This window comes from Acinonyx jubatus, chromosome B3, assembly GCF_027475565.1.
Source record: "Acinonyx jubatus isolate Ajub_Pintada_27869175 chromosome B3, VMU_Ajub_asm_v1.0, whole genome shotgun sequence".
Lineage (NCBI taxonomy): Eukaryota > Metazoa > Chordata > Mammalia > Carnivora > Felidae > Acinonyx > Acinonyx jubatus.
The window spans coordinates 140,310,758-140,336,217 of record NC_069386.1 but is presented as its reverse complement, the minus strand read 5'-3'; the positions used below and the strand labels follow the sequence as shown (position 1 = coordinate 140,336,217).

The window sequence follows — 25,460 nt, the reverse complement described above, 5'->3', positions numbered from 1 at the left end:
CTTCTCCAACTTTCCACGCTGGAGTCCTGTCCCCCTGGCCCCATCTGCCTCCCCGGCTTTCTCTCGGGCATGAGGCCCGGTTTGATCAAATCCTTGTTTGCAGGCAAGGACTCTTCTTCCTCCTGAGAAACTTGCAGAATACAAGCCCTTAGGCCCGAGGAGCACCAGCGTGTCTGAGGTCACGCTGCTGGGGTGACTGCTTAACCGTGTCATTGTGCGGCCTCTTGTCTGCGCCTTGCAGCTCCCGACACACACACGCACACACACACACACACAAGGGCAGGGGCCGCCGCAGCCCCAGAGGGAGCACACACACACACACACACACACACACACACACACTCCGTTCCAGGGAAGGTGACTGAACTTTTCTTCTTTTCATCTGAAGAAAAGGCACCTTCTATTGAAAGAACGTATTCACAGGACCTGGGAAAACTCATGTGCACTGGGCCCTCCCGATTATCCCCAGGTGGCTGTTCTCCATGGGGGGCTCCCCCACATTCCTTTCTGCCTGCGCCTTTGTTCTGCCTCAAACGGCCCTGGGAGCTCCCAGGCTAAGAGTCCCTCCTTAAGCCCCTGCCAAAGACCCTATTCACTGCGCAGAGAAGCCAGGCAAAAGGTGGTGGGCAGCCGTCCTCTCCCCCGACCCCCAGGGTGGGGGACTTAAGAACTCTCCATCTGGATTGTTTGTAAGCCCAAAGAAACTGGAGAGCAATTAAGAGACCCACGACTACACCCTCCACCACCCTCCTCTCCCCCTGATTAATTCCCCTCCCGCACGCATCCCAAGTGGGGCCGACCCCAGCCTGAGCTACCCAGCACCGGCTCTGCTCCCTGGTCCCTCACGATCCCAGGACTGGGAGTGGGGGTGGGCAAGGGAGCTGGGAAGACAAACGCGGATATCTCTGGAGACTTTCTCACCACTCAGTTCCCAAAAGCACGGGTAGGGGCGATCAGTTCTTCACAGTGAGGACCGAGGTATGGGACCAAGTGTCTAACATCCAGAAGACGCTAGAAATTCCAGGATGTATGGGCTCCCCCCGAGATGGGTCCTCCCCACTTCGGCTGGATCCAACTGAACTCAAGACCCCTCTCGCTGGCACTGCTCTGTCCTGCTGCAGTGGCCCGAGGGTGTCCAACCTCCTCCCAAGGGAGTGACAGTGGCTCTCTCAATGCACACCTTTCCTGGCTCCGAAACACTGACTCGTTCCACGCCAAGAACCAGAGTCGGCATCTCCAACACCGTCCTTCTCTAAAGCCTTCCCTAAGGGCCCGGCTTCGCAAAGCCGCAAGGGACCCGGGGCTGTCCCCTGGACCCAAGGCACCGTGGAGGGAGCGCCCCCTCCTTCCCCACCCACGCTTGGGTCTCCCTTTCAAAATGGGAACCCCACATCTGAGGTGGCCTCGTTGGGAAAGATACAATTCTCTGCCAGAATTTTCCATCTGCCGAACCCAGAGATGGGAGCCAGGCTGTACTTCCTTGTTCCCCTTTTAGGAGAGAGGACAGGGCTCAAAGCAGCGGAGGGAAGGGGGCACGGCTCCTGGGCCTTCATCTACAACCGTGTTAAACTCTGGTCTTCTAAAAAGACACTGCCCCGGAGCCGCGGAGCCGCGAGCCCTTTGCCATTCAGCTGACAATGCTGGTCTCCACATTGCCCGCTGCCCTTTAACCCTTTGGAACCTTAATTTGTCTCTCTCCACACCCCCTTCTGTGTAAAGCCGCCTTCTTCTTTTCAAGGAAAAATTCATTAGCAAGCTCATTAAAGATGGGTAGATTTTTTTTTTTCTCTTTCTAGAAGTCAGATTGCTCATAAAAAACACATTTGAGTTACTTCATGTAAATGAATAAGAAACACATGCATCCTGGTGCCCTTAAGTCTTGCCAGGTTTTGACATGATTTGGAGAAATGTGCTTGGAAATGCATTTGGGATTTGAATCACAAGTCACAAGGTCAGGGGCCTTGAAAGCTTCAATGCACCTCCCCCCACCAAGGAACCTGCAGGTGGGAAAATGCAGGGCAGAGGGACGCTTGGTGCCTTTCTAGGAGCACAGAGGCTGAGTTGTGCTCTGGGCTCCCTTTCACACCTACCCAGGGGCAGGCCAGTAGAACAGGAGGGCCAGCTTCCGGACAAGACCACCATCCCCCCTCTGACATGGGTGCCCTCCCGGCAGCCTCCAGCTAGAGACAGGCCCCGGGAAACAACTTAGCACATGACAAATGGCCAGAGAACCCCGCTCCTGCCAGTGACAGGGCCTCCGCCCTCTGTCCGGCCAGCCAGGATCTCACCGCCCAGGGACGGGCCAATCCATCAAAAAAGAATTTTCCTGAAAATGCCGTTTCTTTCAACACCTAACAACGGCCGTTCTGTAATTCCTGGGACGTCCGACCGCACGGCTGATTGACGAGCTTGCGTTTTAACTTCTTTGAGAAGAACCCTCGATCTAGTCTTCATCTGTTTTCCACTTAATGACACGCAAAACCCCAAATATGTACAACACGCAAAAATACGTGTTTGCCCGAGACCGAATATTCGCAAGTGCACCTGAAATACAAGGGGGCCCAAAGAGATGTCATCCCAGGCTGCCGTGGAGGGTGGGGGGCGGGGGGCTGGCAAAGTCTGGGACTGGCTAGGCACCTGACTCTGCCCCTCAGCTCAGCCCAGCTCGAGGGAGTCCTGAGATGTCCCAGAAACCATGGGCACTTGGCTCAGACTAGCTACACGGATTTGCTCTGTAAGCTCCGGAAACAACACGCCCCCCCCCCCCCCACACCCCAGACCTGCATCCCGCCCTATGTAAAGCTTCCCTCCCAGGCCTCTCTGCCACGTCACCGTGCTTGCAGGTGGTGGCTCAGCAAATGCCAGCTAGGGAGCAAATATCACAGGGCGGGGCTTCCCGGTGTCCTTCCTTGGGTTTAGCCCTGGGCACACACTCCTTGCCTCACCGCAGCCTGACTGGCTCTCTGGGGAGCGAAAACAAGCAGATAAAGGCAACAGCCCCCAGGTGTGGATACCTCTCTCTGCCCCTTGCTGCCTGCACGGAGTTGTGTTTAAAAATCACCCGCACACCTCATTTCCGTTCCCGGGGAGACGGGCAAGGCTGTGGAAGGCCTGTCTCTGAAACCCGTGTCTGATGAAAAGCCATTATGTAAGCGGACGGTGCAGGGACCCTGGGGGTCCACAGCAGGCGGCCCGCGGGCTGCTGCACCCGGAGGGGACCCTCCCACACTCTGGCAGGGAGCTCCGATCATCGTCTTCCCTCTCGCAGAGCCCCGGGTGTAGGCACCAAGGGGCATGCTGGCATCTGGACCAAGGACGCTGCTGGGACCCACCCGAGGCTCCATAAACGTCTGGGAGGCTGAGGTAGCCTCAGCAGGCCGTTCCCCCCACCTGGACCACCAGGGGAGTCGCACTGCCCTCGCTCGTCACCCCAGCGGCTACCCCGGGAGCATCCGATGCGGGGCACACAAGGCACACAGCCAGTCTCGCTGGCACATCCCCATGGCCTGCTGGCCCTGACACAGTACCCTCCTGTCCCGCGGTGAGACTCGGCTCCTGGGGCCCCAAAACACGAAGTGCCCTCAGCCCAGCTCCCTTTCTTCCCGTCCACCTGGCTTGGCTGCCACATGGGCCACATCACCGTGTGGGATCTCCCAGGGAACGCGGCTAGACCCTCTGGTCCTCGAGGCAAAGCTGGTCTTAGGCAGCCCAAAGGAGCCCCAGCCCTGAGCACCCCCCTGGCTCCATCAATGCGTCTGGAGTAAGTGAGGATAAACAAATGATCCGTGCTGGAGTGAACCGTGTGGCTATAATTCTTCTCTATCGTTACGAATTTTCTTTAAACAGACACGAGCGTTCCCAGCTTATTGCAATTTCAGGGGTGAGGAAGAGGGGCCCAGAGAAGAACTCGTCAAAGCCTCGTGTGGGAGACCCCAGCATTCACACAGGGGCTGACGCAGCACGGCGTTCGGGGACAGACGTTTTCTGGCTACAGGCGGACACGCTTTCCTGTTTCCACATGCCCACGCTGGCCCTCTGGCTGGGCCTCGGAGCCCAGAGAAGGCGAACGCTCTGCCCTGCATGCCACCCACAGGCTCAGCAAAGCTTCCCTGAGGACCCACCGTGCGCCTGGCCCGAGCCGGTTCTCGGGGGCCCCGGCCAGAGCCGGACACCCCTCACTCACCGCGCCTGGTCCCCAGCGTGCACTGGCCGGGCTGAGCCCCGCTCACGCTGGCTCCAGGCGGCCAGGGTCTTGGTGCCAGGCAGCCCGCTGACACCCAGCTCGCAGGCCTGGTGAACAGGCTCCACTCTTGGTAGCCGCCCCCTCCCCGGCTTAAATGTGCACTTCTCGAATAGAGACGTGTGCTGAAACCAGCGAAATCCTGGTGTCCCAAGAAAGCAAGAAACTCACCCGGAGCCAGGAAAGAGCGGAGAGGCACAGCGCTGGGCGCGAGACGCCAGGCGAGCATCGGGGAGGAAGGCTGGGTGCAGGGTGGCGCTCCTCCGGGGGCTTCTCCTGCCTCTTCTGTCTGGTTCTCCGGCCGACCCAACCAGGTTGCGGCCCGCGTGCCAGGGACAGGGCCGACCTGGAGGAGACGCAGGAACTTAGGACTGCGGCGAGGCTAGCACTCTGGAAAAGCTCGAAAAGGCTTGGAGCCCCGTCTCACCTGCAGCGTGGCTTTCGGTGGAAGGAGGTGGCTCGTGGAGATGAGCAGTGATGGGAAGAGGAGTGAGGAGAGGCCACGGGCCCAGGTGGCAGCCCCCCAAACCGGTCACGAGGCCTGGGACGTGGCAGAGCCCAGGACTCACAGGGACGGGCTGTGGCTAACACCCAGGGGGACACGACAAGAGGCACGGGGGCGAGGGGCGGGACCGAAGTCTGGGTGCGGCCATGGTGGCCCTGCCCCACCCACCCCCATGGGAGGAAGCATCCGAGGATGTCTGGGGGAGGTGGTTTGCCAGCAGGGGCCTGTCCCGTGAGCACTGGAGACCGGCTGCAAACTCTCTGGGGGAGGACGGGGGTCCTTAGGGAGAGGAGTATTTGGACCCGACAGAAGGGCAGAAAGCAAGCAGGTGGAGGACAGACGAGGCAGCGGGAGGGGCCAGGCAACCACCGGTGTGGGCTCAGCAAAGAAAACCAAACTGCAGACGGCGAGACAAGTGAGGCCAAGAGAGTCACGAGCCCGGTGATTTCGAGCACGGGGAAGGGGCGCGTGGGTCAGGTCGGGCGACAGAGCTCCAGGTGGGTCGACCTGGCCAGCAGGCAGGGCAGAGCAGGTTGGCAAGCAGGCAGAGGCGGGGGCTGCAGAGCTCCCTGGAGGGTCCCGGCTACCTGCCCTTTTGCATGGGACAGGCCCCCCCAGCCAACCCCCTGGCGGCAAAGGGGCTGGATTTAGCCCCAGGGGGAGGGAGGCATCATGGAGGAAGGGGTCCGGTTTGCGGAGCCAACTCAAGGGGGAGACCCGTGTGGCCAGAGCCCGAGGGGCGCGCGGTCCTGAGCGGTAGGGCGGGGGGGGGGGGGGGGGGTCCAGGACAGCCACCAGCACTCAGCTACGGGATGGGGGGTGGGAGGCAGAGAGGGCGGGAGGGGGGCAGAGCCCTGCAGATGGACAGGTTCAAGTTTCCTCCAGGGTTTAAATCAAAGGTCAAGGGGGGCCAACTGGCCAAAGGGAGGCAGACCGGGACTGCCCCTCACACCCTCCTGCCTGCCTTCTCCACAGAGCCGGAGGCCACGGCTCCGGCACCGAACAGGGAGAGGCTGTCCTCAGCCAAAGCAACACCGCCATCCCCCCCCCCACCCCCAAGCCAGCCCTCCCCAGGAGGCAGAGGCCATCAAGGGATGCACTTAGGGATTCAGGGGCCAAGCCAGGGCCGGGCCGTGGGCTTGCTCAGTAAGGATCAACTGTTGGATGACGGGATGGACGCCTGAGTGAATGAAGGGGTGAGACCAGAAAGGCCCAGCTCAAATGGGGCCGGGGGTGGGACGATGCCCACTCCCCCTCAGTGAGACGAAATCCAGCCTCCACCCTTTTACCTGAAACTCCTTGCTTCCCAAAGACTCCCCTCTAGCATCATACAGGTATGGCGGGTCCTTCACTGACTCACCTGTCCAAACAGACATCCCACATACTCTTACTGAACCCCACTTTGTGCCAGGCTGGAGCTAGGGCACCCAGAGGGGACATGGGCCGGCCTAGGGCACCCCCAGGGGACCGGATGGAGGTAGAGGGGAGGAGAGGAGGGGATGGAGAACAGAGGTGGACAGGAAAAGCAGAAACACAGAACCTCAGAATCGGGGGCAGGGGTGGGGGCATCTCCTGGCCTCGTGCATTCTCTCATTTCCCACCTGGTGAAGCCACATCTTCCTGGGACTCCAGAGCCTCTGGAATGGATTCACTGAGGGACACTGAGACCAGTAGGTTCTGGGAGCCAGGGCGGCTCACACAGGAAGCTCACACAGGGTCCCAGACTGGACCCCGGGACCAGAAGAGTCTGGGGGGGGGGGGGGTCCTGCTCAGGTACCGCAGAAACAAGGGGACAAGTTAGAAAGGGGCGCCCCTCTGCTCAAGGGAGCAATTAGCTCAGTCCCCTCGGCTCGTGGCCTCAGGAAGGCTTGACTGAGTTTCCAGAAACCCAAGCAGGGGCAGAGTTTAGGGGAGATGTCATCATGTGCCAGGCACTCAGGGTGGCAGGAATGTGCACCAAACCCCAAGGTCCTGGCTAACAGATGCCTTTCACCCCCTCCCCAGGCTCTCAAATGCTGGAATATTAGGGACTTGGGGGCTTGTAGCTTAATTGCTAGCATGCATTGGAGAACAGGCCTGTGGTTAACTTCCTATTTAAAAGTCCTCTTGTTCAGAAATACCAGGAACTGCTCTATTTTTCTTTCCAGTAACTACGCTGAGAGGGGCAGGTTTTGGTGGGATCCCTATATTCAGAGGTGCCCATCCACTCCCAGTCCCCTCGTCCAGGTGACATCTGGGTCACCTGGACACCCTTCAATGTGTATGGAGGGGACAGTTGGTTTGGCAGACTCGAAGAGGGGCTCATTCTGACTCATGCCAGAGAATCTCTGGCCAACAGGTAAGTTATGAGCCCCCTCCCACCTTTTCTAAGCGCCCCTGTTCCAAACACCTTCCTTCTCCCTTAGTTTTGTTTTTCCTCCATTGGGCAGGTCTGGCATGAGTCTGATGAACTGGGAGTGACTTAATCTTGATCTGCCTTAGGGAAAGAAAAGTCCAGAACTTGGGACACATAAGGGCAAGTTTCAGGCTCTAAAGACACCTATGGGCTCTGGGGGGGGGGGGGGGGGGGGTTCAAATCAGGACAAAAGCGGGGTGCATTCCAGTGAGGCACAGGGCATATGGGGGAGGGAGACTCAGGGGGTTGTAAAAGCAGGGACTTAACTGCTTCTGATGCCGGATAGGAGTTATAATGTCCCCTCTGTGCACTTGGCTCACTGAGTGACCCTGACAAACGGCTGGCCCTCTGAAGCTCACTCTCGGCAGTATGTGGGAGTCAAATGTGAACCCCAAACCATGCCGGTCCATGGCGGGGGCGGGGGCCTATGGGGCGCTAATATCCATCTAGTTCTTGACCAGGAGGGGGGCATTCCACGGGTGTTGGCTGGGGGAGAATTCCACGGGTTCTGCACGTAGGCTGTGGCACTTTTTCTACCGCTTGACAATGAAGTTTGCGATGGCCACAGGTCAGGTGCGTGCTTCAGTAGGAAACACGCACCCCCATTCCCCGGGCTTCTGGAGAAGGAAGCCAGGAGACAAGAAGCACCTGGACCACTGTGACATCTGTATGCGGTAGGGTCGAACAAAGGAACTTCTGCAAAGGGGCCCTATCTGCGGCCAGTCCCAGAGCAGCCTTCAACTTTCAACCCTGCTCAATGGGCCCCACGCTGGGACAGAGGCAAAGACTTAAATGAGGAGCAAATGAAACCCGGCTCGCTCCGGCACCAGAATTAGGAGTGTGGCCTAAGCACCGGTCGCCCCTGCCTGCGGACGCTAGCTCACCTCATTATGATAATCAGTGTGTTTTTCCTTCACAGACAAAGAAGGGCTCCTTATGAGACGAATATTGGAGTCCAGCAGTTACCTCATTAATGTCTGCAGCCTCTTCCTTGACAAGGCCCAAGATTAGCCCTGTGTTCATTAAGGGAAGAGGGCGGAAAGTGGAATAAAACTGAAAACCACAGCTGGGGGGAGGGGGAGGGCTCTTTCTGTGGGCCATTCACTCCCTGAAAGACTGCGTGTACCTTCGGGATTTAATCACCAGCGAGGGGGGCTGGGGAGGGTTTCACCAGGATGCAGGAGGTAAAGAGGTTAAACTTGACAGAAGGAGTTAAAAACCTAAAATGGGGCAATTTGATTTGAAAGCTTCCTGGGATTTGTCACTGGGATAATCAATTTAAAACCTTTTTCCTGTTTACTTTTTTTAGCCCGAGCCACCCGAGAGGCAAAACTTTCTCTGGATGGGGTTTTGGGGAGACGTTACTGTTTTCTAAGTCTCCTTTCCCCACTTTCTTATTAGTGCCTTCAGTGTCTTTTCTTACTTTTGTTGTTGTTTTCTTTTTTTTTGGTCTTTCTCAGCTACTCTCCACCCCCCCCCCAGCCTGCACTCCTTTGTTCCCTTTCTGGTTCTCCCCGTGGGAACTTAACCTGTAAGAAAAGCTAATGAGGACTCCCAATTTTCTCACGAACACTTTACTGACCTTATTTCAAGACCCTCAAATAGTGCCCGGTTCTTACCTGCAACACATCCCACCTGACCTGCTGGGGAAAGATCAGTAACCCTATTCCTTAACCGAGAAAAACGTGGCTTGGAAAAAACCGACCAACCCCAAGGCCTCAGCACCAGGCGATTTAGTCAGGCCTCAAACCCGGCAAGAGGGCAGGAGAAGGTTTCCCAGAGAGATGTGAATAGTCCAGTTCCTAGGAGAAACTAAGACGAGGGAAGCCAGGAGCAGGGGATTCTGTGAAGCGTCTGGGGAGGGATGTGTCGACGAGGGAACCAGAGCCGAACGCCACGGGAGGGAAAGAACGAAAATGTGTCCGTGTGTCCGTGAGTTGGAAACGTGTCCAGAGTTAAGCGACAGAAAAGTCATTACCTGGGTGAGAGCCGTTCGACGGAGCAGAACAAGTCAGGAAGCAGTGGGTTGAAGAGAAAATTGGAGGTGAGGAAGGAAGACAGCGAGTGTAGACAGGCCTTTCGAGAAGCTTGGCTGTGAAAGGAAAGAGACAGGCTGTCGTGGCTGGAAAGGGGGACAGGAGGGGCCTGGGAGGCGCCCGGCTGTGGAGAGAGCAAAGTTAGGAGTTCAGAGGGAAGAAGTAGTCGGACAGGGGACAGGTCGGAGACGGGAGGGACCGGCGCAGAGGACGCCTCTTCCTCTGCCACCCAAGAGGTGACGGGGGTGCAAACGTGCCGTGGGGCCCCAGTTGGAAGGCTTGATGGCCTCTGCTCCCCTTGGAGGTGGCAGGCCAGCCCCGGGTCAGGACAGGGAGTTGTGAGGTTCAAATGAACTGATGGTGGCAAAAGGCCTTCGCGGAGCGCAAGGGGAGACATAAATGTTCCCTCTAATTACTCGCTGGTAGCAGGACGCTCAATTTTACAGCCCACTCAAATCTCACCGGGCCTGGATTTGCACTGACCATAAATTACGCGTCCTTACATTAAGGACGTAAAAACCTGTAGTAAAAGCTCCTGCCAGGCCCTGGAAGACAAAAGGTTCCCTCCTAATAGCCTGGATTAACTCAAAGCAGCCCTCCGCCCACTTCATTTGTCACCTTCCAAGTCACCCTTCCACCATCATTTGCCACATAATCCAATCAGCCCCTTTCAGATGCCCGGGAGCTATTGTCTCCACCAAGCTGGGCTTCTCTAAAGCGCCAGGGTTGTTTTTGTCCCGTTCGGACAAAACTGGTTGGCTTAAAAGGGGACGAAAGAAAGTACTGATCAATTGGGGACCCCAATTAGCTTCCAGAAGACTGTTTGCAGCGTCTTTGGATCACACACCAGGCCCGGTGTGCTGGGCACATTGTCAGCGTTCCGGAAAATGTTTGTTGAATTAATTCTGCTTTTATTTATCCCAGAATTTATTTATGGAGTGCAAACACACACAGCACCTACTGGGTGCTGTTATGACCAAAGGAGAAGAGGGCTGGGCATTGGCACCAAGAGGGACTAACCCCCCAGGAGTTAAGTATCTAGCAATTTCCACAGCGATTTACAAAGCACTTTCATAGTGGTCACATCATTTGGGCTTCAAAAGCGCCCTGTGGGGTAGATAAACCGGGTGTTGTGTTGGTTTTTTTTTCTTTTTTTTTTTTTTTTTTTTTTAATCCCCATTTAGCCCATGAAAGGGACTGGGGCTTAGAAGAGTTAAGTGACTTGTTTAAGGTCACACCGTCATTGAGAGGTGGGACCAGCACATGGCACCAGCATGGGGAGGGGCCACCCAGACCCCCCCAGACCACCCTGGACAGCTGGGATTTCAAACAGGCTATCCCACTGCCAAGTGTGTCTTCGGAAATAAAGGGCTCTTAGTAGAACTCCGGGCCAGGGGGTTAAGGGGCAGTCACAAGTGGCACCCGGGATCCGACTCTGACCCCTTCTCTTGCCAAGAACGTGACAGAATACTTACACTCCTCCAGCCTCAGTGTCCTCACTGTCACCGTGAACAGTGCCACGGGAAGGGCACTGGGTTCCCCCACGTCCTCTTGCCCACCCACCTTTTCAGATCACTCAAATCAATGCCGAATCCGTTTTCATCTGTAAAGGAGGCTGCTTGGTTCACGTGGATGTAGGGCATGGGAGGAACACACTCAGACAACAGAGAAAGTGCTCTGGAAATGACCACATGCATGATTCGCATTCCTACTCGGGCCAGCCCAATGCCCATCTTGGCGGACCCCTACCTGGTGCAAGGAGAGCCCCGTGGGGAGGGGCTGCCTGGAGCGCTGTGTGGGAGAATAAACGAGAAGAGTGAGACACGTGACGAGGCGGCAAAGGACTGACCCTACCAAACTGTTTCAACAAACATTTGCCAGTCACCTCCTCTATGCCCGGCCTTGCCTGAGGCTGTTTCACCTCATTTAATACTCACAACAACCCTGAGAGGTTACCCTTCTTGGCCCCATTCCCCCAGAAAGCCCAGGGGGATCTCAGAAGAGGTGGGGGTGCCCTTGGCAGTTGAGAAGCATGGCGTCGGGGCTCATGCTCATTCCAGAAGCCCACCATGGGCCTTGGAATTGCCAGTGAGATGCTGGTCGAGCCCCTGGCCCAGGTCCCCCTCCTGAGAAGTTCCCGAAGGGATCCTTCCGTTCAGGACGTCGCAACGGCAACAATGGGTTTGTTGTCGGAGAAAGACCCACAACTTTTTGGGGAGGGAAACACTCCAGGTCGCTGGCACGTTAACGCAAGCGGAGACTTATAGGAAAGTGTTCAAAGATAGCAAAGGTCAGAGGTTAACGACCAATGCCCCCTCACTAGGGCATTGGTTTGGAGCATTTAGCCAAGAGGGAGAGCTGGGTGGTCGGTCCTGGTCCTCTTCGTCCTTCGTCATCCTGGTCCACGGTGGGGGGGGGGGGGAAGGGGTCTCTGCCAGGGGCTGCTTTGGACGCTGGTGCCATCCAGGGGTCGAACTCCTAGTGCCCTCTGCAATTGATCAAAGGTTAGAGGACCCACTTAAAAGCCTAAGTCGAGGTAGTCATTAAAATTTAAGTGAGTTATTTACAGCAAAAACTAATGAGTTAAAATTTTAAATGGTCTTTTAATTGCTAATGGGCCCAGGCGCGGTGCAAGGAGAGTGGCAGGGGGGAGGGGGGATTCTGCCCATCAGGTTGAGTATATACTGCCACAAAGAGGGGCTGAGGTACCATCAGGTGGAGGTGAGCAGCAAGCACCTTGGCAGCAGCATGGCATCGAGAGGTGGTCCTTGAAGATAAGGAGGTGAACGGATGATGTCATCCCTGAAGAGACCCTACGGCATGGGAAGGGGGCCAGATTAGAAACCATGTTGATGACCTCTAACGGTCAGCGCTGGAACAGCAGAGAGAGGGAGGGGGCAGTCAGAGGAAGAGGGAGGGGGCAGTGGGAAAGAGAGAGGAGGGGGAGGGAGGAGTTAGGAGGGAAGAAGGAGGGGAACGGAGGGAGGAGAAAGGGGAGGGAGGTGGAGGGAGGAGGGAATGGGAGAGAGGAAGGGGGGAAGGAGGGCTGAGGAAAACAGGAGGGGAGGGGGAAGAGGAGAAATGGGAGGGGTGGGAAGGAAAGAACTGGAAAGGGGAGGAGGGAGAGAAGTGGGAGGGGGTAAGGAAGACTTGATTGACAGGGCACAAGTGTTAGCTGTGTGCGCATGCGCAAACTGAAGCCGGGTCTAGCGGGCCAAAAGCCATTTGCAGACACAGACCGCTAGGGGGCGCGCGGCCGGCACCCAAGACGCCGGAGCACAGCCACCTGCCGCGCGCGAGCGCGCAGCAGAGCCTCCCGCGCCCCCGCAGCGCCTGGCCCGCAGCTGCCAGGGGCACAGCTGGCATAGAATGGGCGGGGAGGGGAGGGGGGGCGCCCAACAGGTCTCAGGCTGGGGGAGGCCAAAGCTCATACCAGCGCGTCGCGCAGGGTCGCCAAGTCACTGAAACACCACGCCCGCCATCGCCTGCCAGAATCCACCTGTAGACATGGAGCAGCCCCCCCTCCCAACACATGGCCAGGGGTCTTTCTGCGCCCCCCGGCCGTGGGGGTCGCCATGCACCGGAGACGTATGAGGCTATCAAGAAGGCACTCGCCATAGGATCTTTCCAGAACACGATTCCACTTTTAATAAGTAGAAACACAGAAATCTTGGCTCTGACCTTCGGGAAATCCAATTAAACATAAATTAATTAAAATTATAAAGGCCCAGGTCTCAATACACCGTTTCACTCATTTGTGTGGTCTCTGGACACGTGATGCAAAAAACAGTATTACTAAAAAAATAATATAAAGGCAAAACCACCTACAATCATCCAGAGCCCTATAGACCACCCCCCCGCCCCCCCCCCCGCCAAGTCTCACCTCCCCTTCTTGACCACAGCAAGAATTTCAAGACCCTGCACGATGGCACCTAATGAACAATTTCACGACTTCTTCATCCTGCTCTAATAAGCCCCACCTTCATAAGACCCCAAAACCAATGCCAACCAAAATAAACTAATCTGCATCCACGCTCTCCCACGACACCCTAAGTCACACAGCCAGTGCGAATCACGACATCTCTGCCCCAGCGCGAATGCTACGGCTGCTCCCCAGTGCACCCCAAGATCTCCAAACATTCCCCCCTCAGGTAAATGAATCCAGAATTCTCCGGTAAATCCCGCGCTCGACCCCCTCCAGCCGAAGAACAAAGGCCACCTCCCCTCACCACCCCGCCCCCCAAAATTCCGCAGTGCCACCAGCGCCCTCTGGCGGCCAGCGAGGGAACCTTCCAGAAACCTGCCACGTAGCAACCCGCTCGCGCCTCCCCTCCCCAAGCCCGCCGGCCCAGAGTGGGGAGGGGGCGGCGTGGGGGGGCTTGACAGGGACAAAGGAAATGGCAAAAGACGACTCTATCAAAAGTCAAAAGCCCGCAACATGTCAGAATCTTCTAGCGACCATCACGCAATGCTAAAAAGACCCCCGACCCCCAATTCCCAACTCCCAGCACCTAGACACCCTCCAACACGCCCCCTTTTCTGTATTTCGCTCTTGCCCCTTGATTAGCCTCCCCCAGATTAAGGACACGACCTTCTCTGCACCCCAACCCACCCCCCTGCTTCTATTCCGCCAGTGCCCCCAGTGATCTGACCCTCCCCCCAGCCGCCTTCCCCTACGGAACTGATCCCGGGGGTTCCTGGCACGTCTGCACTTGGGCGCCATATCTCTCCACTATTAAAGTGATTGATCACGGGAAACCAAATGCTCTCGGTTTGTAATTTTACTCTAAATTTTGCCTAGAGTCTGCTCTGCACTAAACCCGTGTGTTTTGGATCCGTAATCCCTTGCGGACGGGAACCTGTACTCTTCACGCCTACAGGCCCCCAAGAACCTGGCCAAAAATTAGGGGGGAAACCTCTCCGGGGGACTCTTCTCTTTACGTGCTCCCCCCCCCCCCAACTCGTGGGGGCATGCAAACTGCACCCGCCGCCATATCTCCCACCCTCCGTGATTCTAAAGGTGGCTTCGAGCACGGAAAATCTGGGTTTTAGACCCGGGAGACTGCGGTATACTGGATTCTGACAGGGATCTGATCGGATTCCTCCCACTCGACTTAATGCGAGCCCCGACCACCCAGCCTGCCCTCAAGCTAAGGGGGCTGGACAAGAACAGGGCCCTGATTCCCCCCACCCCCTCCCCAGGAAAAAAAAAAATGTGCCTCGAGGTTTTCCTGCCTGACAGAATTGCATTTGCCGACACTCGGGGACCAGGCGAGGTGGCCGCCTGCAGGAGAAGGTCCCCGGCGTCTGTCATCGGCATGGCCAGGAGGACGGAGCCCAACCTCGAAGGGCTGTAGTCTTCGTTTTGCACATCCTTTCGGGCAAGGATGGCCAACCACTCACCAGGTGGGGAGAGTCTCGCGTGGGCGCCCCGGGTCTCCCGAGGAGCTGCGGCCAAGGCCGGCGGGCCAAGGCGCGCTCCATCCCAGCTCTCCGCCGTCTGCGCTAGGGGCTGGCTGGGTGGGGTTTATATGGAGGCGCAGAAGGGGTGGTCTCTGACGTCAGCGCATTCTGCTGCAATGCGCTCATTTCTCCAAAAGTGATTGGCCGGAAAAATGAGCCCCCCAGATTCTATGACAAATTGCTCTAGCCGCACCCAGATTGCAGCAAAGAAGGGAGGAAAAAATTCTGCCGCAGTGCCCCTCGCCGCCATGACCAACACCCTGTGTTCGCTGGTGCTTTTTCCCGACATGAGCCCCGCTCACCGAGCAGGGCGATCTGCCGGCGCGATTCGCTGGGAGAACGGGACAAGGGACGGTTTTCCCCCTGGCGGGCCGAGGGTAAAGCCAGGGCGCTGGGGACAGCGGACACACACCTGACAATTTCGGAACCTCTATCAGAGGATGCGGCTTAGGGAGAGAAAACGATGCTTTCTGCTTATTGTCCTGGAAAATAAAACGCCCCGAGCGAGGTAACCGGGACCCAAATGTAAGTCGGCGGCTGTCACCCCCTTTTTGCCCACCCGTCTATTTCTGATTGGCTATCTTTGACATGGAAGGCTCGGCAGAGCATCTCGGAGTCAGAAAAACAACAACGACCACCACCACCACCACCACCAGGTTTTGAGTCCCGGGCTTTGCCGCTTACAACCTGCGTGTGAGAACCTGCCAATGTCCCTTCCTCTGCCAGGGGGTCTGTTTCCCACACGTCAACGAGGGGGCGTGAGAATAATTTAGACATGAGCCGTGTCCCTCTAGGGAAACTACTTTTCGAGGAGGACTGTGTCCCGCTTGAAGATGCATGGGGTACCCCCCCCAATTGAGGTGATTCCCCCACACACATACACTTTGAGAAGCCCCCCCCCCCCCCGCCCCATACCGCCCCGGGGAAACAGGCAGCGACACATGTTGCGGCAGAACATAGCTTGCACGGCCTCGTGCTCCGGGACTTGGCACATGAGATTTAATCCGTAACAGGTGGCGCCTTCGGCAGCTCTGCCGGGCACTGAGTGGCAAAGCGGGCAGGGCCGTCAATCAAATGTCCTCTCGAAAAGGTCAAAATGCTGTTGAAAGGGACTAAGAATCTATCTTAGGGTGACAGGTGGGTGGCAGCCGGAGGGCAAGGATGAAGCGCCTGGTGACAGAAGAGGGGTGAGGATGAGTGATGGGTCCCAAAGGGGACAGGCAGAGGGGCCCTGCGGGGACTCTCAAGGTAGAGCAGCTCCCCCGCGCCTCCTGGGGGGTTTCAAAGCCGCTCCAGAGCGAGCCCCCCATGCGCGGCGACCCTGCCAGGTGGCTTTCACACACACAGGAGACTCCGGGGCTGAAAAGAAGGGACAGAGCTATTTGTAAGCCCACGGGTAGTGACACGGAGCTGAGAGTGGACCACCAGGTCACGAGAGACACCGAGCCTTGGGCGGGGGGCTCGTTTATAGATGAAGCAGGTGCGCTGTTGGGGAGACGAAGATAAAGTGCGCTTTGGGGGGGGGGGCATGGCAGGAAGCCCCCGAAAGTGTCAGGTAATGGGAGGGAGAAAGAGAACACCCAATTTACAGCCTGGGGACCATGCAAGGAGCCCCAGAAACTAGAGTCCCCAGCAGGACTCGCGAGACCGAAAGGCCTGCACCAGCCGCAGACGTCAAGAAAGCTTCAAAAAATCATGGCTCCGAGCATCCTTGTCAACAGGAGAACGTTTATTAGCCTCGGTATTAATAGCTAGGAAACAGCCGGAGCTGGCCGCGACCAATCAGCGCCCAGGAGCCCCTGTCGTCAGGCCGCGCAGCCAATCAGACGCCGGCAGGCCCGGTTGCTAGCCTCTCGGGGGCAGAGGCTAGGGGTGCGCATTGTCACGGGGGCCCCCGCTGGCTCGCCGCGCGTGGGAGGCCTGCGTGGGAGACGGGGCGGCCACCAGAGAGCGTCAGTAGCCACGCGTTCCGGGCCCCTGGAGGCTGTCGTAGACACAGTGCCTCCTGGCGTCAGCCCTGCAGCCCCAGAAGGACATGCGTGGATGCTCCAGGAGGAGCCCCCGGCCTCGGTTGGGTGCCCCTGGGAGGCCCTGGAAGGAGAAACTCCAGACATCCAATGCGCATCTCTCTTCTCAGGGCCTGGCGCCCACGAGGAAAGTTGGGCCTCCTAGTGCAATCAGCCTCTCTGCTTTTTTTCTCGGCTCTCTGGCTCCGAAGCCCTGTGCTCCGAGTTTACCAGTAAAGCCCACTCCTCTTTTTCAGGGTCTCGCTGACAGGCCAAGGTAAAAGGACCCTGGAAATTATGTGTTTCCGACCAAAACCCCCCGGGGGGTTGAATCCCGGCTCTACTCCCTCCTAACTGGGAGGCTGAGGTCCAGGCCCTTCTTCTCGCTGGGCCCCTATTTCCTCATCTGGAAAAAGGAGAGTTGGACAAGATGGTCCCCAAGGAGCCTTCCAGTCCTGCTTTGCTTGATTTGAATGTATACATCAGGCGAGTCAAATGTCTTCCAGAACATTCTGCATGACAGTAATTAGTATCAGGTGTATCCTGCAGGCCATGTGGTTACTTCATCATTCTGCTTTTCTTTCCATTGTATTTTATTTTAAACAGAACACCATGGCAACATGTTTATCCTTCTGGCTTCCTAAAAGAAAGAAAGAGAGAAAGAAAAAGATAGGAAAAAAAAAAAAGAAGCAAAGAGAGAAAGAAAACACTGCTGTAAACTAATCTCTACTGAGCATGGTTTTAACCACAATAAAAAAAGATATCCATATGTTTAAATGTTTTTGTTGGCTTTTCTGGAGCTCAGAACCTAACTTTTTAAATATTTATTGGTCCAAAGCAATGGAAGAAATAACTTGAAAGAGCCAAATCTATGGTAATATTTGGATCCAAACTGTTTCTCAATCTGAGCAATGTCGTGCATGCTTCCCTTTGTCAAAAAAGGACATTTGAGGGCTCAGGTTGATATCAATAGGACAAAACAGACAAGGAAATCCAGGTTTGAGAAATGGTTCGTTTTCTTTCTGTACATGCCGAAACCCAGCTCTCTCTCAAGCGCCCTGGAGGAGAGCCAGTGTCCCAGACGCATGGCTTAGCCTGTTGCCTTTTTTTTTTTTTCACATAGATCTAATTCAAAGCACACATTTTTCTTCTTTTTTTAATTCATACTTGGGAACCCTCAAAAGCTGTGTGAGCAGTCTCCTACCCACATGTACATACTTGTGGGCAAGTGTACAAACGTCCTAAGATTTGGCCAGGAGATGAAGACAAGGTCCTCCTATATCAGTCTCCCTAGCCATGGGTAAATGGACCCTCTTCTCAAAAACCACACTGCAAGCTTTTACAAAACGGCATCCCCTGAGTGACTGTTCCTCTAAGCAGATTTTCCCAGTCTTTCAGATACCCCTAGAATAGTGGTGTTCCCCAGAAATCTCTTGAGGTTCCTTCCGCACCTCCCACAGTTGGCTGCGTGAGGCTATGCCTTCCGAAACTCTAGTGCCAGTGCCAGCCTCTGGCGACTCCAAGTCCCCCAAATCACATATCCCTGAACCCCTTTTCCATCCCTCCTGTAGACCTCAGCCAAAATCAGAGAAGCGGTAGGGCATACAGAGGGACTTCCCATGAAGCTATTTTGGGGTGAGGAAGCCTGGGCATTGTCCGGTACAGCCTCTCTGCCTCCTATAAGGTGAGAGATTGGACGTCCAGCCGTCAAGGATTTGGGAGAACTTATCAAATGAACAATAGTCCCATATTCTGGGGGTCCTGGAATTGACAGTGGCTCTTGTAGAATGCACAATGACCTGTTGCTCTGATGCTGACAACCCCTCAGGAAGTTTCAAGTAGGCTCTACTCCCAACGTGGGGCTCGAACCCACAACTCTGAGATCAGGAGTCCCATGCTCTACCAAGTGAGCCGGCCAGCCAGGCGTCCCTCTTGGGAACCTGATTTTGCCTTCAAAATGAAGTCCAACCTCTTTAGCATTTAAGGACTTGCACGAGGGGCTCACTTTTTACTTCTGGTCACTTATCCAAACATGATTCATACCCACATTCCCTGTGATTTGGATGCTTCGGCCGGGGGGGGGGGGGGGGTCTCTGCCAGATGTCGTGATTCTGGGGAGCTGAGGACACGGCTGTCTGTGCACACGTGGACTTCTATCCAGGACACCGATATCAGGAACGCCCTGCTTCCCTGAAACCTGAGTTCTGGGTGCAGCCTCAACCTTTGCATAGAGGAGTTTGTCAAATTGTAGGTATTAAAAGGCAAATAAAAGTCAGTGCGTTTTGCAAAAGGCCAAGGATAAAGCTTACTTCCCGGTAGACTGCTGGGCTTCAAGGCAGCTCATGTATGTTTCACTCTGGGGATTTATGGTATGCGGGAGAGAGGGCAGACGCTGTTCTTTACTAGTACTTTCCATGACCAGAGCCAATAAAAAAGAACAGGAAAGTGATAGCCCAGATTACCCCCAAAGACCCCCCCAAACCCATTTGTTGTTCTGGGTGAATAGATTCTGGGTGACTGCTACCTTTATGGATTTTTCTACTCTATGTATTGCTTTTAAAATGTGCATTTTTAAAAAACGCAGCAGTGCAAGATGACGGAGTGACCACTTGAGCCTCTTCCTTAGGGACCTGAAATATGAAAATTTTTTCTAAAATAAATAAAAATCAGGAGACTCCGGACACAGGGCCTGGACAGAGGCTTTCAAACATGGGGCGGGCGGGGCGGCGCCTGGGTGACGCAGTCCAGACTCTTGATCTCGGCTCAGGACATGATCTCACGGTTCGTGAGTTCAAGCCCCACGTAGGACCCTGTTGCTGATGGTGGACAGCTGGCTTGGGATTCCCTCTCCCTCTTTCTCTCTGCCCCTCCCCTGCTTGTGTGTGTGCATGCGCTTTCTCTCTCTCTCTCTCTCTCTCTCTCTCAATAAAATAAGTAAACTTAAAAAAAACGGGGTGGGCATGGAAGGGCTGGGACAGCCCCCACAGCCACACCCGACTTCTGGAAGGGCTCTCCTGAACCTGCACAAGCGGTGAAAAAATTCTGAGTTGGTAACAACAGAAAGAAAAGAAAAAAAAAAGTGACCTTCAAATGGTTTCATTCGGACAGGAGGGCCCTAGAGAAATCCCTTTACCAGGGGATGAGCCGGGCCAAGAATGGGATCTTGGCGACACAGGCCACTACCGTGGGTTGGATTTTAGAAGTCACAGACCCACAGGAGGAAAGGTGGCCAGGTTGGCCCTCCCCGCCCCCACGCGGCCCCCCTGGCTCTGGGCGTGGGCCAGCCCCCGGATTCAAGCAAGGGGTTTTCTTGGCCCAACTCCATGGAAATATTTCCTTCGGTGGAGCAAAGAACGGCTTCATTCAGCGGCCTGCGGCTAGGGAGGGGGCTGGCTTTACTGTGTTGACAGAATGGTGAAGGCCTGGGGGAGGGGCCCCAGAGAAGAAAATGTATTCCAGGTAGAACAGGACTGGAAAGTTTGCTTTTTTTTTTTTTTTTTTTTTTTTAAACTAAAAGATTGCTGACAGTTGAAAAACTACCACCCCACCCAAGAGGCTCCAAGAGAAGACATTTGTACTAGATTTCAGTGATGACTGTAGCAAGACCTGTCTTCCTAACGGCAGAGGGAAGGGGGCCAATTCTGGGCACGCTTTCAATTTAAACATTCAAGGTCTCGATCCTTCCCGAGAGCACAGTCGGCCTCCCTGGGCCAAGCCTGGTGATATCTGTGTCTCAGCCTCACCCCGAAGCCACCAGCTCACTGGTTGAGAGTCAAGGGCATCCAGGAGACTGTGCAATTAGGGACCCTATGCACAAGGAGGCCGTGGGCAGGGGTCCCAGGGGCACACAGTCCTCCTTTGTTGACCCTGGGATGTCCATGGCATGGGCAAACATAGGAACCCCCAGCCCCTTAGCTTCCAGGAAACAGACAGAAGGAAGCATGTCTACGTGACTCCTACATGAGAGGCCGGGGGGACGAGGGGTGTCTCCACCATGAAAAGGGATGATGCGTCCTACTGCTCCATGCTATCCTGGCGGTAAAAGGAGATGAGAAGCCAATGGAAGGCAGAGCCTGGCATGCAGGCGGCCGCCACTCTGTGCAGCGGCCCATGCTACCTGAAACAAGGGGACGGTGGCCCTGTGATCACAAGGCTGACCACCAGCCTTCTTTCTCAGCTCTAGGGTAAACCTGCAGTCTCGCCTGGTGGTTGAGGGTTTAGGGCCTGATCAGACCCCGGATGCCAGTCTACTCGCTACCCGTGAGGCCTGGGGTTGTTGGTTCGACCTCCTGAACCTCATTTTCAAGATCTGTAGAATGGGGATAAAACGCCTCCCTCCTTTTGGTGGTAAGATTAAATGGGAGAAAAAATGATCTGTATTCACCATGGGTGTCCCCAGCTATAGGATGTGAAGAGTGTGCACAGAGAGATCTTCTTGGGGTTTTTTGTTGTTGTTTGCATTTATTTTATAGGAAGCATAAATTTATCTTGTAATTTAAAAAATAAGTGAGGGCAGACAGTGTCTCCTTTGCTGTCCTGCCCACCGCTCCCTTGCAGTGTGTTCAATAACCTTTATCTCCTTGAAAAAAGAAGAAGATGATTAAATTAAATTAAAAATAAAATTTTTTAAAAAGTGAACCTTAGGGCTCCCGGGTGGCTCAGTCGGTTAAGCGTCCAACTCTTGATTTAGGCTCAGGTCATGATCTTTCGGTTCGTGAGTTGGAGCCCTGCATCAGGCTCTGTGCCGATGGTGCACAGCCTGCTCGGGACTCTCTCTCTCTCTCAATAAATGAATAAACTTAAAAAAAAAAAAAAGTAAACCCAGTGAAGCTGCTAGGCCAGTGAGCAAAGGTCTGTGCTATATGCACTCTGTTGTCCTGCTACAGGCACGTAGAAACCCTTCTCTGTGGACAGGACAACCTTGAACACTGTTCTCTCCAAAATGAGAGGTTGGCTGCGGAATCCCACAGTTTGGGGGCTGGGCTCAGTTGGCCAGAAAGAAAACAGAAACAAGCTTCTCTGCCTGCAGAGTGTTGGTTGAGCCCTGTGGGCTCTCTGTGGCCCAGGCTGGCCACCCTAGCACAGCCACCTGGCCCAGTACCCCCCACCCCCCTCCCCCCAGCCACCAAGGGCCAACTTCCTCCTCAGCACGACCGCGCATCTCAAAGTCTGGGATCTGAGATGCAGTCTGCGAGTTCAGGGGGAAAAGGGATCTTCCAGAGAAAAAAATATGTCCAGAACACTCGGCCTGCCTCCTTCCGCTCTTCTCTGCTGTTCTGTCCCCAGTGAGACACAAGCAGGCAGGGCCGTTTGGCAGAGTGGGTGACGGGTGACGGTGCAGGATCTGACGTCAGACCAGGGTTCAAACTCTGACACCACCCCTTACGAGCAGCTCGGCTCTGCGTGAGTCCTTGAGGCTTCTCTGTGTCTCAGCTTCCTTATCTGTAAAATGGGGATGATAATAGTACCCGCCTCTCAACGAGCACCTTGCAGAGCACGAAATCTTTGCCACAGCCTCTTGGTTGAGAAGGCACTGCTCTGGGCCTAGCAGAGGAGAGTCGTGCGCCTTGCCGTCTTAGCAGTCTCAGGACAGGCACAGTGGCAAAAATCCTGTGGGTGACGAGGCACCGTCCACACCAGCCCCTGCGGCACACCCTTTCCGGAGCCAGAATGCAGACACATCTTGCAGCCCGAGCGCCCACTGAAAAACTTCGTTTACCCCAACCCCCACTGGGGTCGCTTCACCACTGGAGGTGACTGCCGGGCACTGAGGGTCATTTCAGAACACCACAGGTCACTGCGGGCCTCAGTGTCTCGCCCCCCACCTACCAACTTGCTCAGGCTTATGCTCTGCAAACGGTCTGCCCTCTGAGACACAGGCTCAAATGTTCAACATACCCTTTAGGTGTTTGCGGAAAGGATGAGCTTAAAGGCGCCTGCCTTTAGGTAAACGGAGTTGCCCTTGCACTTTTGATGATAAAGAAAAGCAAACAAAGGCCGCCTTTCAAAGACCAGCTTGCTCCCACTGGCTCCCAACCCAGACACCCTCCGCCATTGGGAACCGTTGGGGGTGGAGGGCTGTGGGAAGGCCTCTGGGACCCCTGGGCGCTTTGAGGAGGGTCCTGCCCACATCACCCCACTGAGTCTCCAGTTTCCCCTCTGCAAAAAGTATGAAAATCAATACTCCGGCCGCAGGTTTGCTCTGAACACAGAGCAAGATAGACTAACAGACTACGAAGGACAAAAAGCCTTCCGCATTATCTGGAGGGGTCCTCAGGGTCAAAGTCCACAGCTGGGGTGGTGGAGCCTCTCTGAGCCAGTCACCAAGCAGGTGGCGCACCGGCTGGCCGTGGAACCAGGCCGGCATACTCAAAGCTGGCTGCCCCCAGAACACCCCAGTTGAGGTGCTGCATCTTTAGCCCGAGTTTTTACCCACTTTAAAAGGCAATTCCAGATCGTTGTGTTTCGTGCATCCGTTCATTCGGTTCAGGAAACACGGGGGTGCCTAGGGCCGGCACTGCCTTAGCCCCTAGGGAGACAGTGACAGGTGACGGGACGTGCTGTCTGCCAGATGAAGCTCAGAGGGGTTGGGCTGCACACCTACTGTGTGCCAGGCTCACCTCTGGCTGCCTCTACTTGGACCTCAGGTAGACAGTGTGCCCAGCCCAGGCCCCCGGATGAGCCAGCCGTTCTGTTCTCCCCAGGAAGGAGGAATTGGCAAATAGAGAACTGTCACTTAACTAGAAGACAGAGCCACGGGGGGGCTGGGATGGCCACGAAAAGCTGGCACCTCTCACCTGGGGCTGAGGATCAGGAATTCTGGGCCCGCATCTTTCCCAACAGTCTGGCCTTATGTACATTTCCCAGAAATTCTTACTGTTTACTCTGAGGGGCCTCCCCAAGGCAGGAGCCGTTCAAACCCTGCTTTCAGCTGTAAGTCACTTTCTGGCTGGCTCAGGGCACAGGCCTCTCTGAGCCTTGAACGTATGGCCACGTGGCCGCCCCAGAGATCCAAGCAAAACTGTCTGGCTGCCCAGCCCGAGCCGTCCCTGAAAGGCTGCAGTGTGTACCCCAGCCCCGGCCCTGGGGGCTCACACAGGGCCCTCACACACGCCCTGAACCAGCACAGACCCAGGCCCGCACTGGTGGCTGGTTTCTGCAGCCCAAAGAGGGCCTTGATTTGGAGGAACCTGAGTGGGTCTGGACCGACGGGGATCGGGAAGTGGCCAGGGGAACTGTATATAGGCTGTCCTCTCCCGCCAGGCTAGAAAGGAAGCCGAGGGGAGGGGAGGGAGCAGGGGGTCAAGGCCACCAGGCGCACCATGGCAAGCCTACTCAAACCCTCTCTCTGGGCGAGGTTTCTCTAGGGAAAGAGTATGTCCGCACCCTGCAAGCTGCTCTCGGCCCTGTCCCGGGATTCTGTCTGGCGGACATGCTGGGCCAGTCCCACCTAGGAATGGCCATGGCTGAGATTACCAGCAAGGAAGGGGCCGGGACCACGGCTCTGACTCCTAAGAGAAGGCTTCTCTGCCAGCATCCCAGCCACCACAGTCTCACGGGGCTCACGTAGTCCAAAAGTCGTGCTCGCTGGAGAGCGGAGGCACAGAACACACAACCCCTAATGAATAAGGCAGAGATGGAGCAGGTGCTCAGGAACCTGATGGATATGCTGTCCCTGTGCGTGTGGTGATGCCCCCCCTTGGGTGACGTGGGCTGGGAGAAACGGGGGTCATACACCCTAACGGGGAGGCTGTCTCTGCACCAAGGAGAGGAGCCACAGGAGCAAGCCCTTCGTCACTCCGGGCCTCCCTGGGGTTCTGGCACATTCTGTGACTTAAGACTAGGATTTGGGTTCCAGGAAGGCAGCCCAGAAGAGGGGGTCTGCTGTGCCCCTCCTGCCCAAGAAACGTGTGAGGGTCTGTGTTGGACCAGAAGACTCATGTTCGGGGACACCCCAGCCCCCAGCCTTGCTGCTGGGCTCGGGGAAGGGGGGCTGGGCGCTTGGCAGAAGTCGTCGGCACATTCCCATATGTTAAAGGCGATGCTGTGCCTGCACTTGGAACCTCGGTGGAAGGCAGCGTGAGGCAGAAGCAAGATATGAGGGACTTTAACATCTGCTCTGGGAGCCCCTGAATCAAATCAAGATGGCCTCACCCTCCCCGCCCCCCAAGGCTGCGCGCCCGGCAGGCTGGGGTGGGATCTCTGAACCAAGGATCTGGGATCAGGCTGCCTGGAGGCCCTAGAAATCTGTGCCGAGCAAAGGCGAGCAGACCTGTGTTCCCCTTGATGGAGATTTCACACGTGAACCCGTGTTCCCTCTAAATAAAGTGAAAACAACAACAACAACAAAAACAAAAAACAACCCCTTCTCGTCCCTCCCAACTCTGTGCCAAGATTTATTTGCTCCCAGCAAGACTGAGCACTGAAGCTGCCTTTATTTCCTCACTTAGCCAAGTTCAGCTTGTGACTCTCCAGCCCCCCTCGCCCCCAACCTGCAGCCGGGGTGACGGCCAGCAAGGCTCTGTGTCCCAGAGGCCAGGGTCACCCCTGCAGAAAACAAAGAAAGGTAACGTTCGATTTCGACCGTGTCCAACTGCCCCTGCAGGACTTCTCCGGTTTGTTTTTTCAGATCTACATTCTTTTATTAAACTGTTGGGAGAATCACCATGAAAATACCACGGCCGCCCCACCACACACAGCTTCTCATCAACCTTCCACTGCGTCTGCGGTCTACGCGGGCACGACTTCTCCGGCGGGCATTCTGGCAGCGCAGACCCAACGGCTAACAGCACGTGAGCCTCAGCCCGGCCATTTC

At 55.8% G+C, this 25,460-nt stretch overlaps 1 protein-coding gene across 1 annotated transcript in view; it reads right to left on the bottom strand.

Annotated features, from left to right (window-relative positions):
* Positions 1-23,058, bottom strand: part of LOC106989215 (uncharacterized) — a 28,484-nt gene extending 5,426 nt beyond the window's left edge. Inside the window, exons 1-7 of the mRNA XM_053225111.1 lie at positions 22,986-23,058; positions 15,555-15,680; positions 14,942-15,002; positions 14,445-14,692; positions 10,926-11,108; positions 9,119-9,232; positions 4,412-4,586 (exon numbers count right to left, since the gene is read on the bottom strand). Coding sequence (XP_053081086.1) covers positions 4,412-4,586; positions 9,119-9,232; positions 10,926-11,108; positions 14,445-14,692; positions 14,942-15,002; positions 15,555-15,680; positions 22,986-23,058 — 980 coding nt within the window. The remainder of the gene's footprint in view (positions 1-4,411; positions 4,587-9,118; positions 9,233-10,925; positions 11,109-14,444; positions 14,693-14,941; positions 15,003-15,554; positions 15,681-22,985) is intronic.
* Positions 23,059-25,460: the final 2,402 nt, after the last annotated feature.